This window comes from Leopardus geoffroyi, chromosome B3 (genome assembly GCF_018350155.1).
Source record: "Leopardus geoffroyi isolate Oge1 chromosome B3, O.geoffroyi_Oge1_pat1.0, whole genome shotgun sequence".
NCBI classification, from domain to species: domain Eukaryota; kingdom Metazoa; phylum Chordata; class Mammalia; order Carnivora; family Felidae; genus Leopardus; species Leopardus geoffroyi.
Window position 1 is genome coordinate 107175273 of NC_059337.1, and position 26047 is coordinate 107201319.

Genomic DNA, 26047 nt, shown 5'->3' on the forward strand with positions numbered 1-26047 from the left:
CTTGGTGGCTCAGATGGTTAAGCATCTGACTCTTAATTTTGGCTTAGGTCATGATCTCATGGTTTGTGAGTTCAAACCCCCACATCAGCCTCTGTGCTGACAGTGTAGAGATCCTGCTCGGGATTCTCTCTGCTCGCATGTGTGTTCTCTCAAAAATAAACATGAAAAAAAAAAAAGGATGCAAAATGTGTTGCAGCTTTCAAAGATATGGTTTGAGATCTTCTGTAATGCCTACCATAGACAGTTAACCCAGAAAAACTGTTTTTGAGAAGTCCAAATTTTTGCTAGTCTTCACTTACTGAGAGTAGCTATCTATATTGGGAGAAAAGAGATTCTTTTTACTCATTTCTAGCTGTTCTTGGATTGTCTGAGGGGATCTCTCCCTGGGGTTATAGAATGCTTCTTATTTTTAATTATTGAATAAAGATCTTTTGATTTTGTAATTTTGATTTTTCAAGCTGCTTTCCTTTTGGGGCCACACAAATTCACTAAGTTATTTTGTATGGATCATGCCCCTCTGTTGAAGGTGGTTTCTACGTGAATTTGATTAAGTATCCCAAATATCCCAAGTGGAAATTCTAAACTTGATTGCCTTTATAAAAAATGTATACCTTACGCTTGCTGAACTTCTCTTTGGCCTGTAGACAACTTTTCTGCCAGAGTCTTCCCACATCAGGCCCTTTGCCTATGCTGACCCCTCTGCCAAGAAAGCTTTCCCCTGATTCTTTGCAAAGTTAACTCCTCCTCATCCTTTAGCTCAAATGCTACCTTCTTACAAAGGTCTTCTCTGAACACCTGTTTCAAATCATCTCCCCAATCTGTTTTCTTCATAGCACTGATCACAATCTTAATTTCCTTATTTGTTTGCTTTTGTGTCTGTATCCCTGATTATAATATCAGATCTTTGAGGGCTAGGACTTTGCCCATTCATATCCTTATCTACTTCCAGCCTAGCATACCATAACTATCTGTTGAACAAATGAATTTGTCTGAAAGGATCCACACCAATGTTGTGGAGCTGTGGCCATATACAGTTCTCTTGAGGTGATAGCCTCCTCTAAAGACTCTCCAAGGCTTGGCCTGTGGTGTTCATGGCGGCCTGCACTTCCCTCAAAAGGCCTAGGAGGAGTCACAGTGGCAACACAAGACTGCTGGCTCGAGTCTGCTCCACCCTAATGGAGCTGCCTCAGTGATGTCACACAGGGCAGGATTCTCTAATCCTTCTCATTCTGTGACAGTCCTTTAAAGACCTAAGTGTTTCATGACTTGACATGGTGCAAGGGGAGGGGGACGATGGAGAAAATAGGACCAGGGTGGGGGGTACACCCCCCACCAACAAAATTAGTTTAGGGGCACTATCCACTGATTTGTACTGCTTCAGGAGAAAGTGCGTAGCAGAGGCTGTAATTTGGGCTAAGATAAGAAAAAGTGAGAAGAGAAGAATGGGGAAAAGAAGGGCAAAGGAGATCAAAAAAGAACAGAAGAAAGGGAGAAGAGTGGTGAGAAAAGAGAGAAGAGGAAGACATATGAAGAGGATATATGTGAGAAAGAAACGTGGAACAGGTAATGAAGGTGGAGGAGGAAGAGTTGGATCTCATTCTGCTTGACTTGGTGACTCTTGAGTAGTGAGTGACCGACTTCAGTGGGAAAGGATGGATAGCTGAGGCGAGGGGAATTCTCAGGTGCTTCCTAGAGGGGTCACTTAAAGGGCGACCCTTATTTTGAGAGGCCCAAGCCAGGATGTCTCATGGGTGACTCTCCTGGGTCGATTCACAATAGTAATTTGGGAACGAGTGATTTAACCTTCACTTTAAATTACGATTGTGGAGGGAAAGAAGAGAGAGTGTTATTGTTAACCAGATTGAGCTTCAGACTCCTCACCTCGGTCCCCACCCCCATCCTCACCGCATGCCTCCCAATTACTAGGCTAATCACATACAGTTAAATTCAGGACTTGAAAGCCAATCTTTCAGAAAATCTTCCTCTGTGGTAATTGTAATGTAAACAGATTTCTGACGCAGAGTAGGATTGTGTTGTACCTATAAAAATTACTAAAAAACAATTATGGGAATATATGCTCATTGATGTTTCACAGAAACTCACTATGAACATCCCAAATATGTGTAGGAGGCCCAAGCAAAGCCTTGTAGTTCAAACGAAAACTTTTAACTCTCTTTTTTCAATGTCCTTTCCTCCCTTCTAAATAGTTGGGTTTTGCCCATAGCATATTTAGGAAACATAATATTTAGTATAATAATAAGGAGGGGGATATTATAAGATCGAGCATATTTATTCAGACAATACTAAGATATCTTTGTTCCAAACTTTAAAATGTTAGCTTATAACCCATGAGTTTCCTAGTTCATACCAAAATGTCCCTGCAAGCTGTATCCAGAAATAAGAAATAGTAGGAAGGTACAACTTTATCAGCAGTCTGTGGTACACTGTGCAGCCTTCTTCAAAATCTCTTTATGCTCATATTTTCTATTTTTCTGCCTCTTCTGCTATAATTGACCCAGATTCTCCTCCAAGTGTAGAACAGAGAGAAGAAAGATATGGGAGCCTGAACGAAGGAAGCAGAAAGATAGGAAAGCCCTTCAAGTTCACTGTGGTCCACTACTGCCATTGGCTGTCCAGGCTCTGCCTTATGAATAAGAAAATTTGTTTTCCAAGGGCACTTCAAATGGTGGTTGCCACATGGGCTTTTCAGTTTCAGAATGGTAATGAGTCCACTAGCATGCAAATCATGCTGTTACTTGTCTGAAGTATTAAGGATTTCAATACAGAACAGTTTCAAAGATCTTTGATCTAATTTCCTTTTTTTTTTTTTTTTTTTTTTTTTTTGGCAAGTGTATGGAGAAGCAATTAGGAAATGTGTCCTCAGATGATACTGGGACCAAATGCATAAGTGAATTTTATTTTCACGTTGTATACCTGGAAAAGATCCATCGTCATCTTACTCTAAGAAATTCAAACACCATAGATACTGGGTAGAGTGACTTTTGGGAAGAATGGGCCTCCCAGTGACTATTTGGTGATACTGTTTTATCTTGTTGTCAGGTTCCAGGCCTAAACGTGAAGGGAACAGAAACTTCCTCAAAAAAAGTCATGTAGAAAAAATTGGAAATGCCTTTCACAGCTTCAAAAACAGCTAAGTGTTCGTTGAATGACAAAAAGAAAAAATAGATTGCTTTTTGATCTAGGAGGTGTGGGGCAAAGTGGTTTTAGGAGATAGTAAGTAGCAATGTAAAAATTGCTACAGTGAGTTCCTCAGATAAAAACGGATAGGACTCATCACATACTAACCTTTTTATTGGCCAGAACACAATTTGGTTAATATTTTCAGGTGTTCTTTTTAAAGTACCTTCCTCCTACACTGAACTATTTGGTTTTTCTTTGTATATACAAGAGCATCTTTTTAAAACGCGGATCTTGCTTTTAAACTTCTCTTCCAGCAAATGTGGTATAGGTCAAATCCCTGAACAGGTTAAGCCTCTGACAAGAAAGGGAAAGGCACCCCAGCCAATGGGAACTCGTGCTGGTGATGTACTGCTCCCAGTTCTGATTCATTGGCCGCCTAGGGTTTGTCATTCTATCCCGGCGTCTGCAAACAGCGTGGGTCGGTTTTCCGTAGACCAGCTAGCTAAACTGGATTGTGGCCGCCTGCATGTGCAGTTTCAATTAGGTTCAGTTGATCTCTAACTCTTAACAGAAACAGCTGTTACGTTTCTGATTATCCTCCAGATTTTGAAAAATCTTTAGTTCCTTAAACCTCGCTGGAGGTCGTAGGAGGTCCCCTGTGACAGAATCACGTGACTGTCTAACATGTGCAAATAAATACAATGTGGAATCTGATGACCTACAGATGGAAAACCTGCCAGAAACTCAGAGCATGTGCCCCGTGTATCGGTTGCATTCGCGTGTGAATGGGTGGTTGTAGGGTGTTGCTGCCCTTCGGGACTCGAGGTGTGTTGTAGCAGAAGCACCTGCGTGGGGCTCCCAGGGTCACTGGTGAGGGTGGCTTAGAGCCCAGGGGGAGGGGGTCTGGCCGCAGCCTGTATCCAACAGTGCGTTTAAACCACAGCAGCGAGGCGGCAACCAGGCCGCGACTGCGCCGGAAAGAGGTCGGTCCTCGGTGCTCAGAGAACGGCGTCTCTGCAGGGAGTGGGGTGTGTATTTAAGACAAGTGGAAGCGCCGGGGCGGGAGGAGCCGACGCCCTAAGGGGGAGCTCCCGAGTCCCGGCTGGACAGACTGTCGGGCTTGGAGAAGCTCTCGACGGCCGGGGCGCCTTACACTCACACACTCTGTCCAGCCCCCAACGCCGGGGGCATAACGACCCCAGTGCCGGTTCTGATCCGGCATTCGGATGCTCCGTTCGGCCTTCGCCTGGGGCCCTGGCCGCGAGGGGGTTGCGGCGAGACGCAGGGTAGGGCAGTGATGTCATCTGCGGCCGCCCCTCCCCCGCCTGCCGGCCCTCGCCGCAGTTCCTGCCCAACGACATCCGGGTCTCTCCAGCTGCTCCGCCGCGCCGCAGCTGTAGCGCCCGCTGAGCCGCCGGGGCGGGGCTGACAGAGGAGTCGGGGAGGGGCCGCACGGCGCCGTCGTGAGCGCGCCTGCGCGGGGACGCGCTCGAGGCGGCGGTGGCGGCGGCGCTAGGGACGGGAGCGCGCGCGGGAGCGAGGGAGCAGTGGTCTCGGCGCCGGCCCGGCCCGCAGCTTCGGGTGCTCGGGCGGCTGCAGCGCCAGAACGGGTGGTTGGGGAGGGGGGGTGGGGGGGCGCCAGGCAGGTGGGGCGCGAAAGCGATGAATCTTTGGCTCTTCCTCCTCCTCCTCCGGGACCCGCTCTCCGCCTCCCGCTCCAACGCCCGGATGATCTGAGTCGCGAGGGCGCCGAGAGCCGGGGGCCCGGACGCAGCCCGGCTCCTCCCCTCCTCCGCCCCCTCCCCGGCCTGACCTGGCCGGCGGCCGCCGCGGTGACCCCCTTCCAGCCCCCTCCCCGGCCGCCGTCGCCGCCGCTGCCTTGGCCGACCAGGGACCTGCCCGCCCGCGGCTGCTCCGGGTAAGCGCGACGCTTGGGCCGAGGGCGGGCGGGCGGACGGCGCGGGCCTGCGCGGCGGCGGTGGCGGCCAGGCCTGGGCCTGGGGCCTGTAAACAAGCCGGGCGTCTGCCCGGGCGCTCCCGGGAGGAGACACGACAACTCCACCCCCTGGCCCGGCCTCCTTCCCGAAGCCGGGCGGCGGGCGGCGAGGGGTTAACGCTCCGCGAGGGCGGTGGCGGCAGGGAGGCGGGGGCGGAGTGTTGGTGGCGGCGGCGCGGGGAGGGGGCGCGACCCTCCCGCCGCCGAGGCCGGGCGGGTGTTCGTGGCCGCGACGCGGGCGAGGGCCGCAGGCCATCCTGGCTCGAGAGCGGCGGGCGGAACTTTTTTTCCGGGGCGAGGAGTGGGGCGTCGCGGCGCCCGCCCCCTCCCCCCCCGCCGGGCCGCCCAGGGCTCCAACCCCTGGGAGGGAGGCCGGGAGAAAGAAGGGGGTTGGCTTCCTCTGGACCGGACTTAGCCTCGAGGCACCAAATTCTGGACGGTTTGCTTCAGGTTTATAGGGGGGCTGAGCTGAGAGTGAGGCTCTTTCTGAACTCCAGTCTGTGATGCCTCCAGTTCATTCATTATTAAGGCATCGAACAAATGCATTGGAGTAAATCACACTGATTTCTTCTCGTATTTTTAACTGTGTAAATTGGTAAAAGTTCTTAACGTCAGAGTTTGATGGTTGAGGTATGGTTCTGTTCTGCCTGTAGATTTTAAATATTTTCTTGAAAGACGGCTGTGGAGAGCCTTTTAGCAACCGCAGTTTAGATACGTTTTGAACATTTCATCACCCACCTGCGGTCTTTTTCCTTCTCTCTTCTCAAGCACCGCATGGGACTTACAAATCCACAAAGGTCGTTCTTAAGTTGTCCAAAGAAATCTGCGCCGCCCCTACCCTCCCCACTGAATTTTCTGCTAATTGGAATAATGAGCCGAATGAATTGTAAGAAGTGATTGGAAGAGTAATGGGAGGTGTAAAAATCAGTGGGATATAGGTATTAGAAATTCGAAATTAAAAAAATGGTTCTGAGGAAAAAGGCTTAATCTTCTCAAACTCGCACGATGGGATTTTAAACACAACCACTTTTTTTTTTTTTTAAGATGCAAAGAGCTCTGAAGAGTCAGAGGATTTATTTATTTAAACTGTACTCTGCTGAGCTTTCTGAGTTCCAGAGCTCACAGGAGTCCAACTGGGCTTACTCCCCAATTCCTCTCTAATTGGAACAACTTCACTTTTACAGCTTTTATCTTTTTAACATATTGGGCCTTTTACAAATACTGCATTTCTGTAACTCTTTACAGAGTAGAAAACTGATTAGAGAGATGGTGACCCACCCCACTGCCTATTTTCTAATCCTAGATGTTACCTTTGATTTAATGTTTCTTTGGTCAAAAAATTGAAGCCCAAAGTCACATCCCTGGCCTCGTGTTGTAGTTCTGTTCTTATGTATAACTCACATATATCTGAATAAACAGTCATGTAGGGATGATTACTTTTAAGTTGCAAGTTGCAGCCATTAATGAGAACTTCACCTGGAAGTTGCTTAAGACATTTTTGATTTGATATCCTCAAACATTTTTCACCTCAGTGAAGTAATTTTATTATGGGAGGGGTATATTAAGACCAGTAAGGTTTGGCTAGCTATATCAGATTATATTTGAGAAATAACTGTGTTAAATGCTGGCGTCATCAAAATTTCTTTTTTGGTGGAAATTTACATAAATTTGTTTTCACATTCTTTTTTAAAACACAGGTTGTATTTTTTTATATTTTAGATTGAAGGGCTGAAGTGATGATCATAATTACAATATAACCTGTTGAAGGGAACACTGCGCTGGGAGATAAGAAATGTTTAGTCATGGCTGTGCTCCAAAATATCTGTGTCCATGGACAAATCCTTTAACCTTTTGAGTCTCAGCTTTTGCATATTGGTAAAGCTAAAGTGGTATACTGTATTGTCAAATGCATGCCCAGTTGTTAAATTTTTTTATTCTGTTAACATTGTCTATTCAGTATGCCTTGACCATACCAGGCATTTAGATGTTTCAGTGTTCTAAAGATGTGTGTTACTTAGAAATAAGTGTCTTAATTAAAAGAATTTTAAATTTGTGATTCTTCTTTAGGGAAGATAGTCCTGTAGGTAGGCTTTATTGATTTTTCTGTTGGGATTGGGAAGTCTAGAAAAACGCTTAGGAGAAAGAGGAAGGAAGAACTCTTAGGTCGGAGACAGAGGGTGGTTGAGACTATAGGCTTGAACAAGCACAGGACCCTGGGTAGTTTGATGTGAAGGGCATTATAAGAACACATTATATCTTTCTGTGAGTTCAGGCTGGGTCTTGCTATCTTGACTTGTTAATAAACCTTTGTGTGAAAATTTGTTTCCTAATACCTAACTTTTTTCCAAAGGAATCTATAGCAACATCATGTTGTCACATTGTAAACATTGCTAAACAGTTACCAAAAACTTACAGTCTTTGAATTTGTTCACATTATGCCTAGACTGTATAATGGCCAACAGAATGTGTAGCTGATTCTGGTTTAACTATGAATGTTTATTTAATAATTTAAAGACTGACATGTCCACAGAGAGCTTATTATCCTTGAAGTGCTCACGCATGAGAGCTGGATTAATTTCTTAAGGTGTAAGTCTATGATCATGTAGAAATAATTAATTATAGGGTGATATTTTGATGATCCCCCTCCTCCTCCTTCCCCCCCCCCCCCCAATGATTATCGAACTCTTGCCTGAGCACCTGCCTCTGAGTGGTACTGATTACTTTCCATCCTTAGAGAAGTGAGGCAGCCATGTAAGAAAATTGGCTCAAGTGGAGTCCTATAAGAGTTAAGCAAGAAGATAAAACAAGGTGTGGCCCTGTGAAATATGTGGACGATGGGTGAAGGGAAGGTGTGAGGCAACTGGGCAAAAGTTTGTTTCTTCTTGTACCTTGGGTAGTAATTTTATGCCAGAATGTGTTCTTACATTTCAAATAATGTTGGTGGCAAAATTTTTAAAATTCAGTTGCTTCATCTATTATTGCATTATTAACCAAGAAATTCAATGAATTTCTATCTGGGATGACGAACTGCCCTAATATGAAAGGAGCTTGGGTTAAATGATATCAAAATCAAAAGGTTGATTATATTCTTCTTTTGCTCTTTCTAATGTGCTTCATATTACATGAGTAAAGATTTTGTATTTGATTGAGTCTCCAGAATATATTCCTTGATGATTTTGACCTTTGCAAGTCCTAGCTATCTATATACTACCTAGATAATCTCTACCTAGCTTTTCTTTTGCTGAGGCAGGTAGGAGGAGCTAGAGAAAGTAAAGGTTTAAGAGAGGTGAGCTTCTGTGTACCTTTATCTAAAATCTAATAGACTTTAGAATTTTTTAAAGAGACTGAGGGAAAAGTACTAGATGTTAATGTGTATTAATAAAGTAGACTATTGATACATGTGTTTATAAAATAAGAGATGTTTTAAACATTCCTTGAATGTGTGATGAAGAAGGGAGCGTGAGCTTTTATAATTCTTAATATGTTTATTTGGAATCCATTGACTGAGTTTATGTAGGATCTGGATTGAAAGTCATTAGAGTTTTTGTCACTGGTATGATTTAAATTAAAATCCTATGAGACCAAACTACTTCTAGATAAAGTGAACAATAAAAGCCGTAGTTTATTATTTGTCAAGCTTTAATTTTCACCACAACCCTCTAACATATATGATGTTATCTCTGTTTTACAAATGAAGAAATACAGACTCAGAATCTAAGTAACATGCCAGAATCAGAACTATGTAGATATAAAAGTATTTTCAAAATCTTCCTAAGTGAATTTGTCCCAATTAAATGAGCCTTCTTGTTCCTAGGAATCAAAAATTGAAAAGCTGAATGTTAACACTATGATTCAGATTAAGTCATCCATTACAAGAGTGTCTTCTGAAAGCATTCAGAAGTTAAATTCATTTTGTCATTCCCCAAGTTTCAGAAGTCAACAGAGCTAGACAGTTTTATGTCTTCACCTATCATTGTTCAGATTGAGGAATGGAATCAATATTAAATTCTCAAATGGTTGGTATCCTTAATGAAGGATTAAGGGAAATGTTTCTATGTACATACAGTCAATACAACCACATTAAAGGCTTTAGAGGGGAGAAGGTGGTAGAATTTCCTAGTGGGGTTATTTGGAGCAAGCCACTTGATTTCTCTTAGTTTTCTTTATTTGTCATATGGAAAAGTCTTTCTCATAAAATATTCTTGAAGATTAAGCGAGATGATTGTGTAAAATACTTGACTTCTTCTACCATGAAGAAAGTACTAGATAAATAGTAGCTGCTATTGAGTTTGTGAAATCTTGAGATACAGGAATAGAGACTTACTGAGTCTTTGAGCACAGTTTTAGCAGTGAACCTGAAAGCCATACTATAAGAGATTGAGTAGAGACTTTAGAAGATGTTGTAAAGATTATAGGCATATAGAACTTATATATATCTATAAAAGTGAAAAAGTTAAGAGGTAACGGAAGAGAGTATGATTAGATCTATTTGATTATATGAAGCTGGAGAGGTCATGGGTTTGGAGTTAGTGGTTAGGTGGGAATAGACAGTTAAACAGAGGATAAAGAATAAGAGTAATAAAGCAACCGTGAATGTTTAGACTAGAGTGATCAGTAAGTGAGGAAAGACAAGGGTTGCTATTTTGAAGAGGAGTTACAGTCTATGATTAGAAATGGGCAAGAAGATACTGCTACAGGAAAAAAATGTGAGAGAGTGAGAAAACTAAATTATTCTAATTAACCAGTTCTTGTAAAAAAAAAAATAGGGAGTCTTTACATAAATATATTAAGGTTTTCAGGTGGCTCCTGTGTCCTTTAAGGTTGAAAAATTGTATTGAATACTACAGGTCTTGTCACTTCATACCCAGACCATGGTTTCAGCACTCCAGCTGGTCTTTCCCACTTTCAACTTGTGCTGCATCTCCCTCCCCCATTCTATAAACCATTACAAACCCCGTCCTAATAAACTATTTGCACCATATTATTTCTTTGCTCAGCATACTCAGTGATTCCCTTTTCCTCCAGAATAAAGTTTAGAAATCTTTGTTGGGCTTTTGACACTTTCCATGACTGAACCTCAGGACTGATCTATTTCAGCCGAACTGGTACACTTTCCATCTCTAGAACACACCCTGTACTTTTCTCTCAGTGGATTGTCTGTCACTCATGCTAAGTGGTAGCTTGGAATTCTTGCCCTTCCTTTTCCAGCTTTTGCTTTCCTCTGTATCAAAGCTCTTTTCTAGTATTTCCTCTCCCACAAAGCCTTCTCTGATCACAATGTTTCATCTCTCATTTCTCTGTACTTCTATAGTAGTATCTATTGTATTATTTGCGTGGCTTTAATAGTATACTGCTAGGGGTCTGTGTTGTAATTATAATTGTTCAATTTAATTACAAATTCTGACGGGGAAAATACAATAGCTTTTTATTATCCCTGAAGCCTACCACAGGACCTTGTGGATAGTAGATACTCAGATATTTTGTAAATATTAGGCACAATCTACCTGAGAGTGGGAGTGATTGCTTTGGAGGTGGTGGAAAAAGTTAAGAGCTTTCAAGTAGTGGACATTGCTGCTTTTCTTCCTATGTATTATTTTCGTTGAACCTGGATATTTAAGTGTGAAGATCATACAAGTCAGAAATGTGGGAGAGTTCTTACGTTGGTGTAGAAAATTAGGTTGATTGATTCTAGACCTAATGGTTTCATTTTAATTTTCAGTTAAGGGTTAATAGGACATTCATAATCTTGCATCTCTTTCCAGAGTTATATTTGCAGATATTATGACCTAGGCAACCTTTTAACCGGAGTGGTGGAATCACAGTAATTAGGTGATGTATTAGTTAAAGATGGGAGATAACTCAACTGATTTAATTTAAACCAAAATAATGTCTAACATTATGAATAGTCTGTTCATATGAACCTTAAAGCTAAACTTTAAACCATATCAAACTGTTAAACTATTTCCAGTATCTGAAAAATGCATAGTAGAATTTCCTTTATTGAATTTTAAAATGAATAATTTTATATAGACAGTCTGTGGCTGCTTAGACTCCTTTATTGAGGTATGATACTAATGAGACCAGAATCATAAATTTGATTCTTTGTGTGCCTTTTAAGTTTTTCTAGCTTTAACATTAGCTACTAACACTGATAGCTAATATTGAGCAGTATGCCAGGCATTATCATAGAAAATTTTTAATTACTATCTCATTAAATCTTCATATTTCTGTATATGAGGTAGATACTACTGTTAGTTGTATCTTAACAGATGAGGAAATTGAGACAGGTTAAGTTACTTGTTCAGTTTCACAGCTAGTAACAGAAGCTAAACACATGTCCTTGGACTTCTCATAGTTGTTATATATATGCAGTTTTATTGCTTCTGCTAAAAGAAATTGTTGGCAGTTGTGATGGTTTAGAAAATCTTTGATTATACTGGGGTGCCTGAGCGGCTCAGTTGGTTAAGCATCCAGTTCTTTTAAAAAAAAATTTTTCTTTTGACGTTCATTTATTTTTGAGAGAGAGACAACGTTGCGGGGGGAGTTGGGGAGGAGAGGCAGAGAGAGGGAGAAACAGAACTTGAAACAGGCTCCTGGCTCCAGGCTCCAGGCTGTCAGCACGCAGCCCGACGTGGGTCTTGAACTCACACGCTGTGAGATCATGACCTGAGCTGAAGTCAGATGCTTAACCAACTGAGCCACCTATGTGCCCTGATTAAGCATCCAACTCTTGATTTTAGCTCAGGTCATGATCTCACAGTTCGTGGGATCGAGCCCCACATCGGGCTCTGCACTAACAGTGCTGAGCCTGCTTGGGATTCTCTCTTTCCTTCTCTATCTGCTCTTCCCCTGCTCGTGCACGCGCTCTCTCTTTTTCTCTCTAAATAAATAGATACAAAGAAAATCTTTGATTTTGAAGCTTATAACTACATTTCCATCATACTCAATGAGTGAATCTTGTGATTGAGCTGGGTCTGAGGTAGACGTGTACACTAAATTTGAAAAGTATAGTGTCATATGTCACATCATGTCAGCTCTCTTTAGAGCTTTTTACCAAGTACTGGGGCCATTGGCTGGCTCACGTCCATGGAGTATGTGACCTTTGATGTCTGGATTGTGAGTTTGAGCCCCACTGTTGGATGTGGAGATTACTTAAAAATAAAATCTTTTTTTTTTAAAGGAGCTTTTTACCAAGAACTATTAAATTTTGTTATATAAAAAGAATATAAGATAAAGGCATAATATAACTGGTACCACAAGCCACATGCAATTTTACCTTACTTATGTTCACTACTTTGCAACCCACTGACATGATTTCATCATTCCTTTATTCAAATGAAATTCTTAGTGAATTTAAGAAGAATTCTTAGTGAATTTAAGAATATAGCACAAGCTACCTAATTGGGCTTACAGTAAAAGTTATACTATAAATGGAATATTTCATTATTAAGATTTTTTTAAAAATAAATCTTTGAAAGCAAGGACCAGGTTTCATTTGTTTTAAGTAGATGTTCAATATTGGATTGTTTAATCCTTGTAGTCTCCTTGCTTACTTTCTGATGAACACATGACAAAGAAAATTGATTGTGAGCCAGAAATATAGCAAACTATGAGAGCATAGGTCACGTACAATCCATTTTAAATTTAGGCTCGTTCTTTTTATTCAAATCTGTGTTATGACTATCTCAGGCAGGGATGTAGATAGATAAATGGGTTTTTTGTGTGTTTTGAGTCATGCTATATGTAGCTTAATTATTTGTCTTAATATGTTATTCAAGAACTATTCTGGTGTTTCTAAGAATGTAATTCATTACTGACTGAATAAAGGCCTTGGCTTTTTTTGTTTATTTTTGTTTTTTAAGTATTGCTCCTTTTCTTTAGTGTGAGTGGTAGAAAAGTGCATCTAATTTGACATTATATCTATAGGAGATGCAACTTGCTTACTTACCTTTGTTACCAAATTTCAGAAATGAAAATATTAAGGGTAAGCAATGAGTGGCTATATATTGGTTCTTCTTCTCTTGTTTTGCAAACAGGATTGTTTACAAGGTTTACAATTGTTTACAGATTGCTTACCAGGCTTTAGAAAAACATCTTTGCAGTATGCCATTATGCTTTAGAATGTAAATAGATAGTAAATAAAATTTTCACTATTTAAAACAGTAGTTATTATCCCTGCTGAGAGTGTGTAAGCCTGTTTGGGACATTAGGGGCTGATCTTAGAAATAGCAGATTTTGTTTTGCTGTCAACCCACAACTTAACCCTGTATTAATTACTCCATATCTGTCATCTTCATTTTTCTCTATCTATGTAAATGCTTCCTGATAGTATAAGTAAGTACTTCTACTAGTCAGCGGTCTAGTGTGATCTAGTGTAATGGTTTGCTATAGTCAATAGAATAAGGAGCTCCTTAAGTGCAAATGAGATTAATTCATTTTATACAGTAAAACTCCCAGACTAAGTTAAAGATACTTTTGTCTAAAATACATTGAAAGTGGATTTCTTAGCTCTCAGAAATTATTCCTTTGTGTCTAAATTACCTTGTACTTGGGGTGCCTGGGTGGCTCAGTCGGTTAAGCGTCCTACTTCGGCTCAGGTCATGATATCACGGTCCGTGAGTTCGAGCCCTGCGTCGGGCTCTGTGCTGACAGTTCAGAGCCTGGAGCCTGCGTCAGATTCTGTGTCTCCCTCTCTCTCTGACCCTCCCCCATTCATGCTGTGTCTCTCTCTCTGTCTCAAAAATAAACATTAAAAAAATTTTTTTTAATTACCTTATACTTTGCTTCTCATATAGAAAAGACTTAAAATTTTACCCATTCATGACTATTGATTGAGCAGATAAATAGCACAGGGAAAGAGACTGTATAGGCTCTAACTTACAGTCAAAACTACATCTTTCTCTTTTGTTTCCTCTGGTATGTCTTCTGTGGCATTTTTCAACAATAAGAGTATGTAACTAATGATGTCAAGAAACTTTTAAAAGTCATTAATGAACACTAATCTGAAAATCAGATTTTTGATTAATAGGCTGCACATTTGTTTTAGGGTCCAATATTTTCTTATTAGAAATCAATTAAATTTCTGTAGAGATTTTAAAAATTAGATTATGCATTTTGTAGAATAACCAGATGGAAATGGTAGGATATAGTTTGTTTGCAGAGGTCATCGTCCGGGAATACCTTTCCTGGGTAGAAAAGAATTCCTAACTCTGTTGACAAGAGAGAAGTCATGATAATGGCTGTCACTCCTTTGTCCTACATATTAAACAAGTGTCTGACTATATGCAAAGTACTATGAACAAAAAAGACATAATCCCTTCCCTCATGGATCTTACAATCTAAAATGAGTGAGAATTCACAGGGTGTTCTGTGCTATGATAAGGGTAGAATACAGGATTCTGTGAGCTTATGACTAATGGTAGATCTATTTCCTGAGACAGGGAACTGAGTAGAAGTTGCAGGGCATTGAAAAATTCACTTTAGGTCATGTCATTAGAGGTGTGGCTAATCAACTATAGGAGGTAGTTGGATATATATTTTTTTAAGCTCTTAGAAAGATAGAATCTTCACTTAAAAAAAAAAAAATGTTTTCTCTTCCCCAACACCCTTTTCCATACACAAAATATCTCATCAAAACTTGTGGACTCAGTGAATGAATCTGTTTTGAAATGTATGGACTGAAGTCTTTCTCTTAGATGCAAATATTTTTTGGTCCTCTTTTCTGTATTTTGTGTAAAATACTTAGAATTGCTACATATTGTTAAGACAATAAATCTTTTATTAAATATTTAGTAAGTTTTATTTCCACTTCTTTCAGGTTATCAGCAAACATATAAATGCTCAGTCACACGGGGGTTTGTTTATTTTAAGCAAAAGGAAAAAGGATGGATTGGCTAAGGGAGTCAGTTATTTTCTAGGTCAGTCTGAGTCTGAATCCTCAAATATGCAAGGATTAAAAAATAACAGACTGGAAATTGAATCCAGTTCTGTAGACAGTTATTCAAAACTGAGAAATTTGAAATAGTTGACAGATGAGGCAAATTGAAATTGTGAATACTATAGAACATTCTTAGAAAACTTTAAATAGCTCCATGTTTTCCACATCTTTTCAATGTTTTGCTCATACTATAGCTGTTAGTGAAAATAGGTCAGTATCTAATTTTTATAGTCACTAGAAACCTCAAACTAAATTGAGCTTAGATATTTTTCAGGTAATTATGTACTTCTAAAGTTTACTTTTAAAAATTATGCAGTACATACCTTTGTATGTACTTCTAGTACATACCTAGAAGTTTAATAAGACTACCTTATGGAGCATGTAGTTCATATCACAGCACATGTCTAGAAGATATTGACACATTAAAAAATCATGAAATATGGGGCACCTGAATGGCTCACTGGGTTGAGCAACCGACTCTTGATTACAGCTCAGGTCATGATCCCAGGGTCCTGGGATCGAGCCCCACGTTGGATCATGGAGCCTGCTTGGGATTCTTTTTCTCCCCCTGCACCTTGCTCTCCACCCCCCCCCCCCAATAAATAAATACAAATTTTAAAAATTTAAAAATAAATAAATTGTGAGAAAACATGGAGGAAACATCAAAAGCAACAAGCTCTGACTTGCACATACCATGTGAAATTGAGACTGCTGCTCATAGCCTGCACAAAGTAACTATGGTTTGGGTAAGTTGTACATTTTTCTTTAAGTTTATTTATTTATTTTGATAGGGAGAGAGCCATTGAGCACGTGTGTGCATTAGCAAGGGAGGGGCAGAAGGTGAGAGAGAATCCCAAATAGTTTCCCTGCTCAGTGCAGAGCCTGACATGGGGCTAGATCTCAGACCATGAGATCATGACCTGAGCCAAAATCTAGAGTCAGACACTTAACCAACTCAGCCACCCAGGCACCCCCAAGGTAGTTGTATATTTTTACCTAATTCAGCGAAGACTAATTATTTTTGAATAATTTTTGGTCGGAAAAAAATGACCTGTGTCATGGACTTCATGGAAATGCTATTTAGCATAGAAGAGCTGTATTTGACTTATTTTGCTTGGTTTGCTTGGTCACTTTTGGTTTGCTTTTTGAAATTTTATTTTTAAGGTTTTAATTTAGGACATTTAAATTTAGGTATTATTTAACTCTGTAACAGTCTTTTTGCATTATAATTCCTTTGGATGAAATTTGGTTTTTTTGAAGAAATATTTAAATCAAAGAGTGAAGTCAATATTTAGTTGAAGCTGTAAGATGAAATATTGGGCAGCTAAGGAAGTTTTCAGATAATCTTTGAAAAAATTTAATGTAGTATTTTCCATGTTGTCCCATATAATCTATAGTCATCTTTAAAAATCTTTTAATGCAGGAACACCTGCGTTGCTCAGTCAGTTAAGCGCTGGACTCTTGATTTTGGCTCAGGTCAAGATCTCAGGGTTTGTGAGATGAGCCTCACATCCGGTTCTGCCCTGACAGCTCAGAGCCTGCTTGGGATTCTCTTTCTCCCCATCTCTTTGTCCCTCCCCCAACTCGTTCTCTCGCCTGCTTTCAAAAATAAATAAATAAACTTGGCAAAAAATAAAAATAATCTTTTTATGCAAAATAAAATATAGATACAGAAAACCGTGTAAAACCATCTTTTTAAATGGCTTTATTGAACAGTCTTTATTGAGATATAACTCACATAGCATAAAATCGACCCATTTAAAGTTTGTATCTCAGTAGTTTTTAGCATATTCGCGGAATTGTGCAACCATTAACCACAATTTAATTTTAGCACATTTATATCTCCCCCAAAGAAACTTTATACTCATTAGCAGTCACTCCCCATTCTCCTCTCCTCCAGCCCTTGTCAACCACTCGTCTACTTTCTTGTCTTTATAGATTTTTTTTGATATTTCATATAAATGCAATCTTAGATAACTTTTTGATCAGTTTATAAGCATGTTGTATATCTTATGAGATAACCAGTGATGAATAATGTAGCCTCCTTTTATAGCTTGAATAATGGTGGTTTCCTTGTCCTCTGACCAGGAAAAATTATTCAGTAATTGGAAGACTGTATCCAAATTTAAACCAAGAATCAGGCTCTTCACTAGTATTAAAACTTCAAAGAACATGTACCATTAGTTCTCATCTCCAGTACTGTGGGTTGCTCAGTAGCCCCTCAGCTTTCCCTGAAGTGTGTGTAGTAGCCATTTCTCTTCTACCTTGTAAACTCAATCTTGATGAGTTCACTGAAATGTTTCCCTTCGCAGCTGACTTGCCTGAACTCTACCTTCTTACTCCCCTAAACCCAAGAATGAGAAACAATTAAAGGCAAGAACAGGAAAATAGAACAGATTGTGATCAAGGTTGTAAGAACAGGAAGAGAAATGGTATAAAGTTTGCAAGGAGACTGAATTTGTAGATACAAGAATAAAACTTGGAGGCTGTGTAGGAGAGAATAAGACCTAGAGGGAAGAAAAGGCAAAGATGTTATAATGTAGTAGAAGAAAGGAATTTTTTTAAGTTCTCAGTTCTGAATGTTGAATTTTAGTCATAATGTCAGTGAGACACAAATGATAATTCCATTTTCTGATGAGATTTAATGCCCTTGATATATTTTCTTTCCAGAACTTTGTATAGGAACTTTGAAGCTTAACTATAGTCATGGTTTTTTTTGTTGTTGTTGTTGTTTGTTTGTTTGTATGTTTTTTGTTTTTTGGGGGTTGTTTGAAGATCTTCAGGTTTGAACCAGTGCAGCATGGGAAACCCTTATTAGCTTGGGATTATTGTTCAGAGATATTCCACAGAAAATTGAATGGCACTGTCCCCCCTAGAATTTCAAATTGGAGGGGCAGAATCACGCTAATTGAGAGGTTGCTTCTGCCAAAGAAGATTTGATTTGATAGATCAGAGGCCTTCTGGTTGGATTAGAATTGTCAGTAGGATTTTAAGAGCATTTGCTAAAAGTGCCCCCAAAGAGCCACAGTCCTACATCAAGTTTTAAAGGAGTAAAATCCTATAATAAGCAAAGTCAAAATTTGGGAGGAGGGGAGTACAAAACTGATGGGAACTGTTTGTGCGTGTATTTTACATTTTGGATGACATATTTAAAACCCTATATTCAGTTCCTTATCAGAAATATTGCCAGGGTGCTTGGGTGGCTCAGTTGGTTAAGTATCCAACTCTTGATTTCCACTCAGGTCATGATCTCACAGTGGTGAGATCCAGCCCTGCATCAGGCTCCATGCTGGGTGTGGAGCCTGCTTAGGATTCTCTCTTTCCCTCTCCTCTCTCTGCCCTTCCCCAACTCGTGCTTGTTCCCACTCTCTCTCTCAAAAAAAATATTGCGTACTGTATTTGTATATAACTTTTTAAAGGAGCAGGTGATGAAGATAGTTTTCTTTAGAACAATTGAGATTCATTATTTAACATGAAATATGTTATATGATTTAAATGTTTTTAGTATTGGAACCCTAAGTTTATAAAATGTGTGAATAATTTTTTTAATAACAAGGACGTGTTTCTTTTCAAAAGAACTCTATTATAAATCTGCATAATTCTTTTATAGGTTATATTGTAGGAGAAACTTAAGAGTACAGTTATTTGTTGATTTAACTATCAGATTGAGCTTTATTAAAAGAATATTTAAATTTTATTTTTTTAATGTTTATTTTTGAAGGAGAGAGAGAGACAGAGCATGAGCAGGGGAGGGGCAGACAGAATCTAAAGAGGGAGACAGAATCTAAAGCAGGCTCCAGGCTCTGAGCTGTCATCACAGAGCCCCACATGGGGCTCAAACTCACGAACCATTAGATCATGACCTTAGTGGAAGCCGGACGCTTAACTGACTGAGCCACCCAGGCATCCCTAAAAGAATATATAATAAGAAACCTGTGAAAATATTTTAGGCCTGAGGGAGATTGGAGCAACATTCCGGAGGTCTTAGCCCTATGAGCTGCAAACTAATGGACCCTATAAGAAACTTCTAACTGAAGTAAGATGGGGCTGCCGGGGTGGCTCAGTTGGTTAAGAGTCTGACTTCAACTCAGGTCATGATCTGTGGTCTGTGAGTTTGAGCCCCACATGGGGGGTCGGGGGCTGACAGCTCAGAGCCTATAGCCTGCTTCGGATTCTGGGTCTGCCTCTCTCTCTGCCCCTCTTCTGCTTGCACTCTCTCTCTCAAAAGTAAATAAAAATTAAATAAAAATAAATAAAGATGTACAAATTTAGAGACTATGATTTATGTATATTTAGAAAATAGATAATGGGTCACCTGGATGGCTTGGTTGAGCATCTGACTCTTGATTTTTGGCTCAGGTGATGATCCCAGTGTTGTGGGATTGAGCCCCATGTTAGGCTCCGTGCTGAGTGTGGAGCCTGCTTAAGATTCTCTATCTCCCTCTGCCCCTCTCCCCTGCTTGCCTGTGCTCTCTCTCTCTCACATACACAATTAAAAATAAATAAAATATGAGATACTAGAGGAGCATTTGTTAAATGAGATTAAGCTGTATGTATAGAGTAAGGTACCATTATTTTACTGGTGTTTTCTGATTTCATAGTGGAATAAATATTGATTATAGAGTATAAAGAACTCTGCTACTACTACCATGTTCTAGGGAGTTGACATCAACAGAGAGAGATTAGTTAATAGTTCCTGGGCTTTCAGGGGCCCTACAATGTCCAAGTCTTAAATTTCTAAGAACCTACTTATGTGGACTATTTATGCTACTTTCTGTTTATGGAGAATTTGATTTTCTATTTCTCCTTCCCCTTTCCCTCATCCTTTGGTTGTAGGTTTTTTTGAAGTGAACATAATTTTATTTATTTATTTCTTCAAATCAGTCAACTACATTTATTGCATTCGTTTTTAGTCTGTTGTCATCCTTTGAAATTTTGTTATCAACGAATTTTTAATTCTTTTAAAAAATTTTTAATTCTCGGGGCACCTGGGTGGCTCAGTCAGTCGGGCGTCTGACTTCAGCTCTGGTCATGATCTCACGGCACTCATGAGTTAAAGCCCCGTGTCAGACTGTGTGCTGACAGCTCAGAGCCTGGAGCCTGCTTCTGATTCTGTGTCTCCCTCTCTCTCTCTCTGCCCCCACCCTGCTTGTGCGCGCGCTCTCTCTCTCTCTCAAATATAAATAAACATTAAAAATAAGTAAATAAATTTTTAATTCTTAATTTCCAAAAGTGGCATTTAATTCTTTCCCAATTTGCCTGGTGATTTTTAAATAATTTCTTCTCATTTTCGTGTGTGTGTGTGTGTGTGTGTGTGTGTGAGAGAAAAATCTTGTTAAATACTCCTTACGTAGTTATTTTATATCTTATATTTGTCATGTTAACTCCTACTCATGGCAGCCTGTTTCCTTGTATATTTGGTGAGTTTTTTTTTTCTGTGAGCTCATATTTGATTAAACACAACATTCCTTTATCTTCTGTATAACTGTCTATAATTTTATTTCCTCTTTTTGTAGCATAAAAAAGTCATTTTCTTTTTTATATTTAACACCTAATGTAATCAGCCAATATATTTTATTATGCTTAACTGTTCCTTATATCTCATTCCTGGATTTACCTTTCTTGCTAAAGTATATCCTTTAGTAATATTGTTAATAACAGAGTGTGGCCTGTAGATATCTGTAGTTTTTGTCTGAAAGTATATTTTATACATTTCTTTCTTTTTTAGCAAATAAAGACTTTTTGGCTAATAGGTACCCCCCTTTCCTATTAGTACCCTCAAGGTATTATTTCATTGTATTATGAAACTTGACTCCCTGAGAAGTCTGGTTTCTACCTAGCTGTTAGGCTTTTGTATATAATTTTTCTCTCTGATAGTTTTAAAAAGATTCCTTTTCTGTATCTGTCACCACTGTGTGACCTTTGGCAAGTTGCAAACAGAGATAATGAGATGTTATCTGTGTTGTGGGGGGGTTGTAGCAGTGATTACATTAATCTATGTAAAATGTATGTAGGACAGAGTCCTGTTTTTAAGTGTGATATAAATATTACTATTCTAAACACATTCTCATATGCCTAGATATGTGTATGTTGTGCTGTATGTAAGTATTCCTTGAAATACATGGTTGATATGCATTGTTGATCTAAAGACGAGTATCTTTCAATTCTAGAAAATTCTCTAACCTTTGTATTTTTCTTTTTAAAAAATTTTTAATGTTTATTTTTGAGAGAGAAAGAGACAGAATGCGAGTGGGTTGGGGCAGAGAGAGAGGGAGACACGGAATCAGAAGCAGGCTCCAGGCTCTGAGCTGTCAGCACAGAGCCTGGTGCGGAGCTCGAACCCACGAGCTGTGAGATCATGACCTGAGCCGAAGTCAGACGCTTAACACAGGCGCCCCGTCTTTTTAAAAAATTTATTTTTAAGTAATTTCTATACCTAACATGAGACTTGAACTTAGATTCCTGAGATCAAGAGTCACATGCTTTACTGACTTAGCCAGGTGCCCCTAAATTTTTGAATATTGCTTTTGTGGTGTTCGTTTTAATCTCTGTGTTATGTTCCAGATACTACCTAAGTATCAGTTTTCAATTTACTAATTACCCTCTTGACTTTATTCAGCTAGAGTTTACGTGGCCTCAGTTGTTTTAATTTTCAGTGAATATTTTTTCCTTTTCAGGATCTCTGTCTCTAATAGCCACCTATTCTGATTTGGTTTCTGTTTAAAATTTTTTCCTCTTCATGTCTATTGTTTTGTTTGTCCATGTTAGTTGTTTCTTTTTTCCCTCATGTGTTTTGGAATTTGGTTTTGCATTCTCATGTTAGAAGTTTTTTGTTTTCGCCCTTATCCAGTGTTTTTGTATGTGCCCACATCTTGGCCCTAGGGTGTCCAGTCTGAAACCATGTCTTATATTGGAGGTGTGGTTCCTGATTCTCAATAGCATCAGAATCAGCCTTATCTCTCCCAAGAAAAGACAGACTAAAAGATTTCTATACTTCTGCTCACTGGGCACCTAACTTCATTCAAAGTATAGCCCCAGGTAAGGATTAGTAAGTAGCCTTTTCCAGCTTTTATAGGCAGCAGAGCCCTTCCGTCCCAGGCATTAGTTTCAGTGAGGTAGAATTCTGTTTCAGCCTTGCACAGGGCATTTTTAATCTCTGTTACTATCTCTACAGGATGTAGACTCTTGTCCATCTCTGGGAGTTGAACCCAGGAGGCTCATCGTTTCAGCTTCACAAAGAGCTTTGTATTTCAAGAATTTATCTTTAAGCAAGTGGCTTGGTCTTCTTAATTTTGTTTTATAGTTCATTTATTTAAAAATACTTCTGTAGTAGAAGGGCACTTCAGAGTGTGAATATACAAAACCATTTAAAGGGCGATCAACATTTAAAATTAACATGTGTCGTATATATCCTTTAGAAAGATGGCTGTTTACTCTTTATCTAGGAGAAGCATATTTTTTGTATTCCTTTGCCAATAGTGGACATTATAAATTTTTAATCTTTAATAATGTGTAAAAAATGAATTTATGTTTAATGGCTAGCGAGCTTGCTTATTACTCCACGTATTGTCCATTTGTATGGACAATTTTTTTTAAATTTATTTTTCATTTTATTTTAATTTTATTTTTGAGAGTGAGCGAGACAAAGCACAAGCAGAAGAGGGCAAAGAGAGAGAGGGAAACAGAGAATCCAGAGCAGGCTCCAAGCTCTGAGCTTGTCTGCACAGAGCCTGATGCGGGGCTTGAACCCATGAACCGTGAGATCATGACCTGAGCCAAAGTCAGACGCTCACTGACTCAGCCACCCAGGCACCCCTGCAAATAGTTATTTCAAAGATACTTGCCTTTCAACTTTATAAGCCTGGTTTTATAGTGTAGAAGTTTTATTCCTCTGGAGTTGCTTTTTATTCCTTTAGAGTCTTTTTTTGCCACAATGGCAAAAAAATGTCATACTCAGAAAGTCCTTTCCTACTATAAGATTATCGAAATATTTGCCTAGATGCACTTGTATTGTTTTATTATTAGTATTTCAAGCTTAAATCTTTAATTACCTGATATTTATTTTAAGCTGTGTGATAGGGATTCAGTTACTTGCCATGGGAGAGGGGAGGATTAGAATAGGCCAGCTGTTTTAACACCATTTTTTGAATTTTTGTTTGCACAGTTGTCTTTCTGGAGTGTCAATTCTATTCCACTGATCAGTTCATTCCTGCAATAGTATTCCCTCTTAATTACCATAATTTGAAATTGTTTAATATTATGTATGGCAGGTGCTAATGTTTTTTAGAATGTTTTGGATATTCTCAAACATTTATTGCTTCATAAGAATTTTGGAATCATTTCATCAAGGTCTGGGAACAAAAGGACCCAGTAGTGGTTACACTGAATTTATCGGTTAATAAAGTGAGGATAACTGTCTTTGTAATATTGAATCTTCCTGTCTCAGAAATAGAAGTGTCTTTTGTTCTGAGGCTCTTTTCTTTTTTTGTGGGGGGAAGGGGGGTTTAAGTTTATTTATATAGAGAGAAAACACTTGGGCATGCATGTGATTGGGGGAAGGACAGACAGACAGGGAGAGAGTGAATCCCAAGCAGACTCCACACAGGGCTGGATCTCAGAAATGTGTGAGATCATGCCATGAGCCAAAATCAAGAGTCAGACGCTTAACTGACTGAGCCACCCAGGCGCCCCTAAGGCTCTCTTCTTAAAGGTCCTGAATATTTCTTTGAATATATATTCAGATATACTTTTGTTGGCATTTTTTCTTTATTTTGTAAGTGGTTATTAATAGTTTTCTTATATGATTTTCTGTAATCAGATAACCTTACTGAACTTTTTTTTCCTAAAAATGTTTTAGATTTTGAGTTTGTCATGACATAATTATTATTTGCAAATAGCAATTTTATCTCGTCTCATAATTTTACACCTTTAAAAAAGTGTTAACTGTATTGATCACCATTTCTAGACATTGCTAAAGGATAAGAGCAGGTATCCTGTATTCGTTTTTTTTCCTGGGAATTGTCCTAATCACTGTGTGTCCTCTTTGGCTTCAAATATATGTTATATTATGGAATTAATTTTATCAGATCCCTTTTATCATATGAAGAGATGATCATGTGGTTTTTTTTCTTTGAACTTTTTTTAAGAAGATGACATCTTAATAGGTTGTTAAATGTTGGCTCATAGTTAAATTCTTAAAATGAGCTCTACTTGTTAATTTGTAATATATATTCATATTTTACTTAGGGGTTTTTTGCTTCTGTATTAATATGTTCAGACTGTAGTTGTATTTTTGGGCGCTGTCTTTTTCAGTTTTTAATCAGGATTATGGTAGGGTTGTAAAAAGAAATAGGAAGCTTTTTTCTCTGTTATTTAGGTAATTTAGGTAGGTTGGGTATTATTACTATTTCTTTTAAGGCTTGTAAGATATTGATTGTGAAATTATCTGATACACCTTTGTTTTTAATAACTTTATTTTGAAAACAATTTAAATTAACAAAATTTTAAGAAAAAAAGTACAGCAAACTTTAATATTAACCTGAATGACTAATTAACATTTGCCACATTTGTTTTACAAATTTTATTTTTTTCCTTTTGTGTGTATACTCATGCGTGTTCTTTTTGCACACACAAATATGTATAAGCCAGTGCACTATTATACATTACACTTATATCTCTTTGGTCTTCTTTACCCTGGAATGGTTCTTATGTTTTTTTTATTTTATTTTTCATGAACCCTAGAGCTCTTTAGTTCTTTGATAACTTTCTCATTTTGTTCCAGAGTTACTGGTCTCTATTTCATAACTGCTTGAAAAAATTTTGATAATTTATTTTTAAGAACATTGTCTGTTTCCTCCATATTTTCAAATGTATTGGCAAAGAATTGTACAGTGTGTTTTTATAAAAAAAAAAAAAAAAAAAAACACCTATCCGTGAGGCAAGTACAGTTTGTTTGATTTCTAATTTTGTATAATATTTTTTCTTAGACTAGTGGTTTAACCTATTTTTACTCGTATTTTCCTCCTATAACATCATATTTACCTTAATTTTTCTTTTTTTTGTAATGTTTATTTATTTTTGAGAGAGAGAGACAGAGTGTGAGAGAGGGAGGAACAGAGAGAGGGAGACACAGAATCTGAAGCATACTCCAGGCTCTGAGCTATCAGCACAGAGCCTGATGCAGGGCTCAAACTCACGAACCGTGAGATCATGACCTGAGCTGAAGTCTTACCTCCTGAGCCACCCAGGCGCCCCTTACCTTAATTTTTCTTAATATATTGCTTAATATATTTCTCTCCATAGGTCTTGTGTGTAGGTGTGTGTAGTTGTTCTTTTAACTTATTGAGTTGATGTTTAGTATGCTGATTTTTACTTTTTTACTAAGGAAGTGTGAGTTTTCCTGAGTAAGGTTTGGTCACATCTCATTAAAATTGATACAAGGTTTTTCTCATTATTATTGGATTATATAGGATTAAATATCCTATAATTCTAAAAATATACAAACTCAGTGCAAGGTTTATTAGAAGCATGCCTTATTTAAAGCAATATCCAGGTCTCAGAAGTGTTCTTCTTTCTTTACTGCTACCAGCATCTACTGTTATTGTAGTAAAGTCAGATAGTATGGTCTGTGTCATTTGTTTTTCTTTTTCTTTTTTGGAGGGGAGAGGGGTCCTGGGGTAGGATGGGTGGGAGTATGTTAGGAAACTTTACCCCTTTCGTTTTCCAGTATACAATCAAGTAAATGCTTGGTTTTTAACTAATGTTTTAAGCATGTTTGAACAGAGCATATAGTCTTGATTTCAATATATAGTATATTTGAAAGGTTGTTCTGTATTATCTGGCATAAAAATATTTAGCCCATAAAATTTGGAAGTTATAATTTTAGAGTACACTCTCATCAATTAAAAAAAGACAATCGTATTTATTGACTTAGTCTTATGCTTTTCTTTGTCTGAAATTAAAATCTCAACCCT

General features: G+C 38.7%; 1 protein-coding gene across 3 annotated transcripts in view; it reads left to right on the forward strand.

Moving 5' to 3' along the window:
* The first annotated feature begins 1267 nt into the window (after positions 1-1267).
* Positions 1268-26047, forward strand: part of PPM1A (protein phosphatase, Mg2+/Mn2+ dependent 1A) — a 50495-nt gene continuing 25715 nt past the window's right edge. Inside the window, exon 1 of one of the 3 annotated variants that reach the window (XM_045451149.1) lies at positions 1268-1563. In XM_045451149.1, coding sequence (XP_045307105.1) covers positions 1272-1563 — 292 coding nt within the window. In that variant the 5' untranslated portion in view covers positions 1268-1271. Of the gene's footprint in view, positions 1564-4254; positions 4428-5008; positions 5060-26047 lie in introns of those variants that run through there. The other 2 variants (XM_045451150.1, XM_045451151.1) reach the window with 2 other exon arrangements.